Source organism: Penaeus vannamei, chromosome 16 (assembly GCF_042767895.1).
Source record: "Penaeus vannamei isolate JL-2024 chromosome 16, ASM4276789v1, whole genome shotgun sequence".
Lineage (NCBI taxonomy): Eukaryota > Metazoa > Arthropoda > Malacostraca > Decapoda > Penaeidae > Penaeus > Penaeus vannamei.
The window spans coordinates 11,648,902-11,661,401 of record NC_091564.1 but is presented as its reverse complement, the minus strand read 5'-3'; the positions used below and the strand labels follow the sequence as shown (position 1 = coordinate 11,661,401).

The following is a 12,500-nucleotide window of genomic DNA, read 5'->3' as shown; positions in this document are numbered from 1 at the left end:
AAAATGAAAAATTGCTTTCTGGGTTCACATGTGCTTTTTCATTTCAGGGTCGGCAGGACACAACAACATGGGCACTCAAGGGCAGACTGGTGGTGGAGAGACGTATGACCCCTCCTACTGCTCAGTCAAATTACCTCCCCCACAGCCTCTAGCACCTGTGGACTCGGCAGTGGCGGAAAGGCAAGTGGAAAAACAGATGTTGATACTTCATTTAGAGAGAAGATGGGGAAGGGAATTGTTCACTTAAATGGGATGGGTTTCCCCCTTTTCTGATTGTGTTTTATAGAAGTAGTACAGTTTCTCTCCGAAATTGTGTTAATTAACATGAATTCTTATTTCAGGTTGTTTATTGTGTGTCATCCGTCACCACCCCCGATATATGCATTGAAGGATGTCTTTGGAAGATTTGGAAACCTTATTGATATTTATATGCTGAACGGAAAAACTTTCGGATATGCTAAATATGCTAGCAAAGATTCAGCAGATAAGGCAATTGTGGTATGTCTCTAGTGGTGATTTTTTATCAATAAGTTGTAAACTTCACTTGATATCAATAAAGTCATTTATAGCCTGTGCATAGAAAGTCATACTTTATTTCATAGAGTTCAAGAACATAAGATACTAACTGTCCCCAAGCTACACTCTATGGTGTGAAATGACATCCTATATATATCTCAGCTGAAAAGATTAACTAAAATAATTTGACTTGACCCATATCCCCTACACCCATGCAGATACTATTGGAATACTATCCTTTTAGTTCAGATACTGATAGTGCCATTTCACATCATCTGAGTATTCCTAGACACTGTCTGATGGGTAATGTGATGTAAGAGATTTGATTGTCAATAAAAAAATGCCTTTTGAATGAACATCGCAAATAATACTAGACATTTATCTCATTCACCAGGTGTTACATGGACAAGAAGTGCTTGGATCTCGTTTAAAAGTAATGGAAGCAGATCCACATGACAAAGCAGACTCAGGTCGCAAGAGACTACGCATCGATGATCAGAGTTGAGCATCCCTGCCACGAGGTATGCATTGAGTGCCCTGACACATGCAACTTTCTGACTATTAGGCTCGGTTAAGAGAGAATTGTGATTATTTGTACCTCCCAAGATAGTGCCTGAGGATGGCCTTCCTATTTTATGATATATCAAAGCAAGTTTGTATTGCCTGTATATATATATATATATAAATATGTATATCATTATAGCATTATTGAATCTAGAGATGGTTTAAGAGAAAAAACAAACTATTTTTAGCCAGCTGAATTGAATAGGTGGATAGTCTTGGGATTTACGATATCAGATTCTCACTGTAGATAGATGGCAGACTTCAGAAATGTCAGGAATGCGTCGTCTTTTTTCTTTGTGAAAGCAGACAACTGTTCTGTTAATATCTTCCTATGTGTGCAGAGAGATGGTTGAGAAAGAAGGGAAATGCCCAGAAACACTATTTTTCTTTGTCATGTGTATTGGCTCTGTAACTGGCTCTTGGGAGAATTTCTCTGCATACGCCTAGAACTTGTACATTTCTATGCAAGAAGACTCCATAATACAAAAGAAAGAATGTGTATTTTACAAGAATGCATGATAGCGAGGGCTGTAAAGGGGAAAGGCCTCTGTGATCTTGTATGCTGTCTTAGGCAATGGTACGTGTGTGCATGAACTGATAGCATCACTGGTGTGCTTGGCATGTATTTAAAACTGCAATGCAATTTTTCCCTTACCCTTGTATTTTGTTCTGCATAAAGAGATATCACTTATTTTGATACTGTTTCCAGAATCTCACGTTCCATAAATTTTTAAGTCAGATTCATCAGTATTTTGTAAAAGATTGACTTAAAGCTTTAGAATCTTGTTGATGTATGCTGTGATAATGATATCTGTGATAGAGGAGATATGATGCATGGCTGTTAACATGCACAGGAACACATCCTGTTGAGGGACATTGAGCAAAAGTGTTGCACAGATTTCAATTCTGTCATTTTTGTTGTTGTTCATAAAGGGAATTAGTTGTGTATTTTAATGAACTTAGTAGTGCATGACTTACATTTTAAGATGATTTGCTTGCTCATATATTATTTTACAAAGGAGGAGAAAATGTATGTGGATAAAGTTAACGAGAGAAGTGATTTTTTCATTATCAAGAGAAGCATGCATGGTGGTCATAGCATGAAATAATTCAAACTGCTTGATCTGTGTTTAGTTTTTCTCATCCACTTTTATGTTACATATCTATTTATTATTTTTTTAATTCTTTTTACCAGGAAAATATACAGTAACATTCAGGTGAAATTTTCTCAAAAATGCACATCTTTAAGAATGAACAAGGCAGTGCTGTTTGGTGAAGTGGTATGTAAAGTTGGCGTGTAGATTATAAAGGAAATACGACCTGGGTAGGCTTTTTTGAGTGTTGTTAGAATGTTTTGGGTTGTGATTGTAATTGTATGTATTGTATTGTGTGTTCATGTACACAAATCTAATTGTACATACATGTAAAAAAAAAGAAAAAAGAAAAAAACAAAAAACAAAAATCATTTCAGAATAGTTTGTAGTTCACAAATCGTATGTTGTAATGTCATAAAGATCAAGTCATGTATGTGGGTCAGCAGTTAGATGTATTATTCTTCTATGAAAATTTGTCATCCTTGTGAAGTCAGCTTTCATCATCCAAGACCTACAAATGGACTATGGAAGAACAGTAGTAGCGTGATTTTCAAATCCTAGAAAACTGGAATGAATGTTGGTGAATAAAGTGTGTAAAGAAGGGAAGGGGAAAGTAGGATATTATATAATTCACTCCCGATAATATATAGATGCCAGAGAAGCTTATTTTATCGACATATTTTTTTCTGTACGTCAGTTTGTTTTTGAAAAATAGTAGCATTTTAGACATAGAACAGGGAAAGTATCCAAGGAAATAAATGGCACCAATTTTTTCCCCACATTTCAAATATTTTAAAGAAAAGTCAAGACCTCACCCAGACCACAAAACCTCTCTTAGGAAAGAGTTGAAGAGGTTCTGACAGTACTCCATTGTTCTCACCTGCTACTTTTACTACTCCTACTCTTACTAATGTCGCAATCTCTTAATTTTCTTCCTTTTTTCTGCTTCTATTCACAATGCTTTTGCTGCTACTGCTGTTGTCACTTTACTACTTTTACTTCTATTTCTACATCTACTACCAGTGCTGCTAGTGCTGCTAATGCTACTACAGCTACTACAAGTAGTACAGTTATAATAGTGATAATAATAATGATTGTGGTGATTGTTATTATATGATAACTTTGACAAGAATTTAATAACATTAACATCTTGATAAGTGCCAGCTGTTGTTTACAATAGTGCATTGTATCCTCCACAGATTTTATGGATGGGGGGAAAAAGAAGGGATAATAGGAAGTAAATTTGTTCACAGATATTTATTGTTAGGGTATGGGGTGACCTTAAGTATATCTCAGAATATTATATTTTGGGGGTTGCAGAAAAAAAAAGATTGAACTAAAGCAGATTCATAGAAAATTTGAGAACTGATATTTTTTGGAAAGAAAAAATTGAATATTTTTTATTTCTTTCTTTTTTATGCTTCCATATTTGGTATTTATTTTATTTTATTTATTTATTATTTTTTTTTTTCAAGTATGCATGAGAAAAGAAAATATATTACAAAGTACAAATAACAAGAAAAGGAAACAAAAGAGCAAATAGTAGAATTTATAACCTAGTACTTTTTTTTACTGATTTTAAAACCACAACTGTCCAACTAGATGAAGTATGGAACTTTGGTTTTGAGCGATAGCATCTACTTTTTTTGTGTAATTTTGTACAAGTTTATTTATACATTTATTTGTATATTAATTTTGATAATTATTATTTTATTGATGAATCATCATCTTATTTTTATGTATATACTTATATACTGGACCTGATTAAACTATATCTCAGTTGAAGTTTGAAAGGACTTTAGGAGGTCAGCTGATGTTGGTGCATGCATTGTGCTTTTGATGCCTTAGAAAATATGCTTAACTGATTCAATGAAGGGTCTTGTCAGCAGTTTGTAGATCTTTTCAATGCAAATATCTTTTATAAGATGAGTTTATGTGACTCAGTATGTTTTGCTCATTGACTGTTTTTACATTTTAAACCTTTTTTAATGGATACCACTTGCGTTTTGGAGTTTTTATTTATCATTTGTATGTGTATTGCATTTACTGATGACTGGGTGGAACCCTCAGGCATTGGGAAGAGCACATGGTGCTTCTTATTGCAAGTAATAGCATAGTTGGCAAAACACTCATTCACTCACTCACTCACTCACTCACTCACTCACTCGCTCACTCACTCACTCACTCACTCACTCACTCACTCACTCACTCACTCACTCACTCACTCACTCACTCACACTCTCACACTCATACTCACTCTCTCACACTCATACTCATACTCACACTCTCACTCATACTCACACTCTCACACTCATACTCATACTCACACTCTCACACTCATACTCATACTCTCATGCTATTTCACACACTCTTTCTCTCTCCCTCTCCCTCTGCCTCTGTCTTCCCCTGCCCCTCCCCCTCCTCCATTCTCCCCTCCTCCTCCCTCCCCCTCCCCCTATCAAATAATCAGCTTATCATAATAAGACACTGATTCTACACTAGGTTTAATTGAGAGTTCCATTGTCGGTAGGTGTTTACCTGCCCATTCGCTTTACATTTACACAATCATTCACTCATACCTCTGCAAGTCAGAAGATATGCTTTCAGGTACATGTACATGCTTTGGTAAAGGAAAGGACTGAAAATAGAGACCAAAATGCAACCAGTTCCCCTTGCAATGAATGACTTTTATCGTTATTAGTAGGATTGTAAAGTAGTAAAAATAGATGATGTACATATTTTGCCAAATACATATTTAAAGAGAACTAACTTTATTTGCAAATATTTTACAAATGTGGTATATATATATATATATATATATATATATATATATATATATATATATATATATATATATATATATATATATATATATATATATATATATATATATATACAGTAAGTAAAGTGTACATTTGTGATATTATTAACCTTCTTTTTATGGTGTTATATTTTTTCTTAGGCATATTCCTGGTAAATAATTGAATGTAATCCTGCAATTCTTTAGTCAGTTGCCATAATGAGAGGACTTTGAGTGAAGAAACAATACTTTGAATTCATACCACACCTTTGGTATTGAAAATGAACTTGAACAAGGCTTCAGTGGCAGTATTTATACATTAATTCATGTGCTCTTTATAAGGTGGTTAGCATTACCTAAAATATTGTCTTCATCCAAAGGGATGTTAACCATTATGATTGTTATTAATGTTTTATCTTTTTTAATCCTCTTGTGGATGAGTTTAGTCAAATGTGTGGGTAACAGACTTTGCTCTTGCAGGTGCAATATTACCTGAACCCAACCCTATTGTCAGCAGCATGGCACTTGTCTTACTCTCAGAGCATGATTGGTGACGGGTAAAATTGTCTGTTGGTTTTCCCGCAACATGTTTTATTGTGCACTCCCTGAAATCTGTATTTCAGTGATGTGTTAGACCTGGGATTTACTTTCTTTTTTAATGGAAATTCTCAGTGAAATATTTTGTCATTTATCTTTCATGAATTATTTTTCGTTCTTGTCCATCAAGTAGAGAATTTGATATGGAGTCAGTTTTGCTTTTTTTTTTTTTTTTTTTTTTTTTTTCATTGTTGTTTTTTCTTGTCAACATTCTTGGCCAGGCTTAAGAATCTGAAAATATGTCTTTGGCAGATCTTTTTATGCTTTAATATTACAGTAGTGTGTGTTTTAAGGGATAATGGAAGTAAAAATTTTGAATATCAGCTTAAAGAAAGTTCTGGCCTGTAAATGTATATAATCTCTCTATATATGTATGGCTGTTCTTTGACTTCACAGAATTATCTCATTTCCACAGCAGAGTGTTGACATCGTGACTACGCCGACTACACTACGGACAGTTACGGACAGCCAACACAGCGACATACTACTACCCTAACCAACCAACGATCCAACAAACCAACTCCCTGTAACCTTTTTAGACATCCACCAACAGTCATGCTCCCAGTGACGTCAAAACACTTCATTGTATCAAAACTAGCCAATGACTGGGCCCTCAAAGGCCGATGTGTACGAGTGACTTCACAGGTGACCTTCTAGGGATTAAATACATGATGTCTATTGTGTATATGTGAATGGTCCTCCTTCCTCACCCGCCCTTCTCCTCTTCCTCACTTCACCATCCCCTGACTCCTCCCCTTTGTCCTTCCTTATGCCATGACCCTACTAATAGAATCCCCCCCCCCCCCCACCTGCCTTCCATCAGAATGATTTGTCTAGAATTGATAGCTGTGGGATTTTTAATTTCTTACATTATTTTATTTTATTTTTTTTTCATGAGATTAAGCAAGGTGTAGGTGTAGGTATTGTGAATTTTGAGTACTTCATGTTGTTGTGGTGAGAATTAATGAATGGATGGTTTTCACATTTCATGAAGGAGAGCCATAGCTATCATGGCTACAAGTATTAGGTGTAGTTTAGATTGTGAACCACTATTTGGTAAGATATATATGATCAGTTTTTGTACCAAGTGGATACCTCAGTATTAGAAGTAAATGTATACTATTCCTACACTGTCCCTGTATATTGTGATACCAAAAGTATGGTTCTAGTGTTCAAAAGTCTGTATAAATTGATGTATACAAATGATTAAAAAGAAGCAAAGTGTTTTGTAATTGCACTGGAAACTGTTGTTTGATCAGCTATTCATGAAAGTTCTATATAGAATTCTACTGTAAAGCCAAGGGTCCGGAAATTTGGGAAAAAGGATGAAAAGAAGATTGTGATGAATAACCTCAGAACACATTTTCAGAAGTGCCCTGTAAAGAAATATATATATATATATCCTAACCTTAATCGCTAGAGCCTATATAGTGTCACCCTCCACCCCCTGTCCTGTTCCCTATATAACCGACTACAGTATGGTGTGGTAGTGACTGGTGTCTCATGACCTCGTCCAATACGAACAAGGCCTGTAGGACTTTTGGTTTGGTGTGTCGATTTCACATTCCATTTCCACCTACAATAGTTTTGTAGCTGTGTTCAATTGTAAGTAGATTATCATCCAAGTTGGTGTCCCACTATGCAGAATTTTGAATTAGAATAAAAGAAAGAATGAACAAAAAAGACATTGTTCCATTTCAGTTCTGTAGAGAGGTTTGGAAATTTGGTTCATTTTGCGTTTGTCAGTGTTGTCAGGATGATTTTGTTTCTTTATATTTATTATGAATTAATTTTTTCTAACTATTACCATGTTGCCTTGTGGTCTGTAAAGATGTAACTTCTTATTGCTATAGAAACTTTTTTTTTTTTTTTTTTTTGTTATATTAATATTTTTAAAAGATAATGGAGGTTTCTTCCATTGGTAGATGAATGTCCTTGCTGGAAACTTGTTTTCTGTATTGTCATTTTTGTAGAGTATTGAGAAGTTAAGAAGTGACCAATTTATCAAGATCTTAAAAGTTGATTTCCTACAACCACATTGAGCATTACAGCTTCCACTAGTAATGTTACTACTATAATTACTATTGTTGTTAATGGTATTAGTATACTTATGATTATTATTATTGGTACTACTATCATTTTTGTATTAATCATTGCCATCTTCATCACTTTCATTATAATGATTTTTTTAATAATTTATAAATGTAGGTATTGGTATTGCATCACAGCTATGCCTATCAATACTAATGTGAGATGATGGTTTTCATTCTTACCATTGACTTTTTTTTATTGAACATTATTTTTTTTCTTTAAATATTTATATATATTGAATATATAGATAAATGGTAAGAACTGCTCTGGAAAACCTCATAAGAAATATAAGTCAAAAGACTTAGGAAATGACTCAATAGACAGACGTGGGCAAAGACTTAGAGAAGATCTGACTGGCTGGAATCCCAGAAAACCAATAGACGAAGGTGTTCTTTGGTCGAATGTTCTCGTCAGTTGCATAGCTAGTAATAACCTGCCTGTAGACACAGCTATGTGTTCTTCAACTGTTTTACTTATTGTAATTTTATTCAACCAGGCTGGTAGCCTGGCAGATTAATAGAAAATTGAGAGAAAAGATAGGAATGTCATATGATTTTTTCTTCATTTAGCTTAGCAAGATTGAGGAACATTTACAATAGAGTTTTCTGGCTCACTGACCCACTCACAACTTTTTTTGAAGACCCAACAGTACGACTGAGGACGAGTTTGCCAAGTAAGACCTTAGAGAAGTGCGATGGTGAGATCTGATGGCCACAGGGAATGCCATCTTGTAATAATTGAGTTTTTTTTTTGTTTCTTTTTCTTTTTTTTTTTTCTTCAAGTTTTAATACCCGTACTTTCCTCTAGTGGTCTTAAGGACGCAGACTTGCCGTGACTTTGATCACATGTACCTGTTCGGGAACATAGTCGGTGTTCAATCATTTTATATGATGGGCCACATTTCCCTAGGAATCTAATTTATGTATATATTTATTATCATCTTTTTTTTAATGAAATAAACATTTTTATGCATTATTGTAAAGCCATAAATTCTTGGTCACCAGAAGTGCACAAAGAAAAATGCAAAGTACAATTGCAAGACCAGCTAATTTTCTGTCGTGTTCGCTGTTATTTTGTGCCAGGATCATGCCAGATTTCTGTTTGTATTTGCCCAAAGTTTGGTTGTGTTTGAAGTATGGATGTAAATAGTTATTTGTGATGAAACCATTTTAGTATGATTTCTGAAAACCCCTCCAAATGAATAAAAGTAAATAGGTACGCAGCAATTTTGTAAAATGTTTGACGATGTGTACGTTTTGCTAAAGCAGACATTGAGCAGAAAGGAGGTATTGTTCTCTTGGAGAATTCCATGTATTTTCACTTTTAGTAATAAGGCTTACATTTGCATACAATATAAAGGAAATAACAATATAAACCAAACACACAAATTTTAATGTATTATTATCCTCTCTTGACTGACGTGTCTCTGACATTATTTGGAGTTTTATAGGTATTACATTTCCTGTTTTCTAAAGAATTGAACAGATTTATTTGTTTTAACTATTGATCATTAACCATTTCGAAATAATGAAGAATTGTGATAAGTAAAAAAAAAATGCAATGCTATACACACTCCATAGACTGCAAATAGAAAAAATGAATAGTCTGTCTTTTAATATGATAAAAATTTTGGAACAGGAAAAGATTAAAATTAAAGCATGATGCAGTATGTAACCAGAGAAGAGAATACTTGATTTGTTATTACAGTTCACTTTTCATCGCATGTGTATAGACCTCTACAACTGATCTGGAAGGACACTGTTTTTATGAAAAATAAAGATATGATTTTTTGTCAGCTTCCATATGTGATTTTATTAGTACTATGTAAAAATGTTTTATACATTCCTGATCTATCGTGTAAATGTAAAGGAGGAAAATGTTACACATCTCAGTTTCCTCAAACGTTTACACCTGAGAAAACCAAAAGAGAAGAGGCTGGAAGTCTTATTATTGAAAAAACAAATCTGATCATATACATACTGAAAATGCTTGGTACAAACCAGAATCCGATGGGATTTAACTTCAGCATAATCACTGAAAATTAAAGGTTTATGAAACTATCCAAAATATAACTACATATATATCTTTGTATATTTGTATTTATTAAAGGCCCAATCACATCAGAACTTTTTGCATCAGTTTTTTTGTTTCCGTATGCAAAAGGTATGACCCCATCACATTGCCAAGGTAGCAATAGCATATTGCCCATGTTGACTAACATCACATCATCTCTTTACCCCTTTCACTACCATACTATCTTACAATGCCATATGACCGCTGAAATCTAATACAGTTTGTTCTAATAAAGAACTACTTTAAACCCTTTACCACAATACTTTACCGTAGTGATATATGACCTTTGATGTCGAGCACATTTATTTGTTTAAAACATTAACCATTCACCATTCATTAGGGAGGTTGATGAATGATCTCGTAAGCTCCTCCCCTTTTCCGACTGCTTGGATGTAGACGAAGGCACTGACGCGATTCCTTCAAATATCCTTCAAGTGTATGCCAGCGTTACATGCGGAAAGTCAATTTTACGCGGAAACGCAAAAATGAAGGAAAAGTGCGAGTGTGGTTGAGCCTCTATTTTGAGACTGTTCTTGTGAAGAGGTCCAAAAAGGGTCAGATGGAAAAAAAAAAAAAACTGTCAAAAACACGTTTCTGACACGTGGCACCGACCCAGATTTATTTCTCATTGCTGGTCTCGTAAGCTCCTCCTCTTTTCCGACTCCTTGGATGCGGACGAAGGGACTGCCGCGATTCCTTGATATTTTGTTGAATCAAAATTCGACAAAATGATTGTCCACTTTATATTATCGAGTACTCTCTCTCTCTCTCTCTCTCTCTCTCGCTCTCTCTCTCTCTCTCTCTCTCTCTCTCTCTCTCTCTCTCTCTCTCTCTCTCTCTCTCTCTCTCTCTCTCTCTCTCTCTCTCTCTCTCTCTCTCTCTCAAAATTCGACAAAATGATTGTCCACTTTATATTATCGAGTACTCTCTCTCTTTCTCTCTTTCTCTCTTTCTCTCTTTCTCTCTTTCTCTCTCTCTCTCTCTCTCTCTCTCTCTCTTGTTTTTCTTTCCTCTCTCTCTCTCTCTCTCTCGCTCTTGCTCTTGCTCTTGCTCTTGCTCTCGCTCTCGCTCTCGCTCTCGCTCTCGCTCTCGCTCTCGCTCTCGCTCTCGCTCTCGCTCTCGCTCTCACTCACTCTCTCTCTCTCTCTCTCTCTCTCTCTCTCTCTCTCTCTCTCTCTCTCTCTCTCTCTCTCTCTCTCTCTGTCTATGTGTGTGGATGTCCTGGAGCATTTCATCATTGGCAAAATATGGTAATCAGTACCATAACTCTTGCCAGGTATGTCACTGACTGTATTACATAAACGTAAAGACTCTGTCCATTTCTAATTCGAACACTAACGTCACACTTCCAAGTTTGCCTTTTCCGTATGTTACCTTTATCTTAACTCTTCTACACACAGCATTGTTAATGATTATGTTTTCGGGTATCTGAGACGTTAATTCAATTTCATTGGGTTTATTTGTAGAATTGCTTAGGCATTTTTACTGTTAAGGGGGTCAATATGTGCATGAAGTATTATCTGTAAGAGAGTAAAAGATAAGAGGGAACCTTGAAACTTGAAACTTCACTTTATTCACATCCAATTGATTATATGATGCATCAACATTGCAAAACTCTGATTTAGTTCAGAATCTACATTAGGTATGAAGACAGGTTCTGAACCACTAGAGAGGACACCACATCGCATCACTTTTACTATGCTATATGTGATCAATAGCACGAGAGAGCATTCAACTCGGTGGAAGTTTGCCAGTTACCGATTTCTTCGGCTTTTCTATAAATCGTACAAAGCGAGGAGTCAACTCGCCCATTTTACCGATCCTTCCGCGAATACATATTTCTCATAGTCACTTAAGAAAACTGGTAGTGAACATGGATGTCTACAGGTCTACAGCTTTGTCTTGGGAGATGAAATAATAGCATGAGGGTCTCGAGGAAGAGGAAGGTAGGTGATGAACTTGAGCCTCGTCTGCTGCAAGGGAAAGTTAAGTGTATTTAGCAGCCTTATATCAGTTTTTTTCCCTTGTGAGAGAAGTATAGAAAGTCTTTAGTTAGGATTTTAATATATCTACTGCACTATATGGAATGTGGGGACAACAGATTTTTAAAGAACCTTTACTCGCAAACGACATATATTTCTTAGTGAATCATATATAGTTAGAGAATATATCTTACTATATTTAATATTTATGCGCAAAGATATGCTAAAAGGATAGCATCAATTGCCTCTATATTCTGGATGTGATAATTAATCAAACAGTGGATAAACATCATATAAAACATCCATTCTGTCTTCATGTTCGTGACAATATTAAAACTTATCTTTACACTTATTTACACTCTGAGCCCTCTTCAGTAGGATGGTCTGGGATAAGAACTCTACCAACGGAGAGTCAAGTTCGAACTCAGATCGAAAGGAGCTTCAGGCTACTTTAAAAATGCTTGAAAATGATCCTTTGAGTTTCTGACATAAATCCCATATAGGGGTTTATTTACATATAGGGATTATAAGCTTGAATGAATGAATTAAACCTATTATTTACTGGGAAAGATATCCGTCATCATCCTTGTAAGAACATGTCATTTTAGTGTTAGAATTCGTGTTTATTCCGGTCGTATGGAGATCGTCAGCAACATCCCCCGGTTTCGGATGATTGCGTCGAGAAAAGAAGTTTGAGTTCAAGCACAATGGCTTTTTAAATATATTAGTTGGGAAATGTTTTGTATGTAACCCATACCTCCTTCGGGGAGTGATTGCGCCATT

General features: G+C 35.3%; 1 protein-coding gene across 1 annotated transcript in view; it reads left to right on the top strand.

Annotated features, from left to right (window-relative positions):
* LOC113809241 (RNA-binding protein 45) overlaps positions 1-9,050 on the top strand; it is a 40,663-nt gene extending 31,613 nt beyond the window's left edge. The window contains exons 13-16 of the mRNA XM_070131524.1: positions 48-180; positions 342-498; positions 911-1,037; positions 5,987-9,050. Coding sequence (XP_069987625.1) covers positions 48-180; positions 342-498; positions 911-1,021 — 401 coding nt within the window. The 3' untranslated portion in view covers positions 1,022-1,037; positions 5,987-9,050. The remainder of the gene's footprint in view (positions 1-47; positions 181-341; positions 499-910; positions 1,038-5,986) is intronic.
* The last annotated feature ends 3,450 nt before the right edge of the window (positions 9,051-12,500 follow it).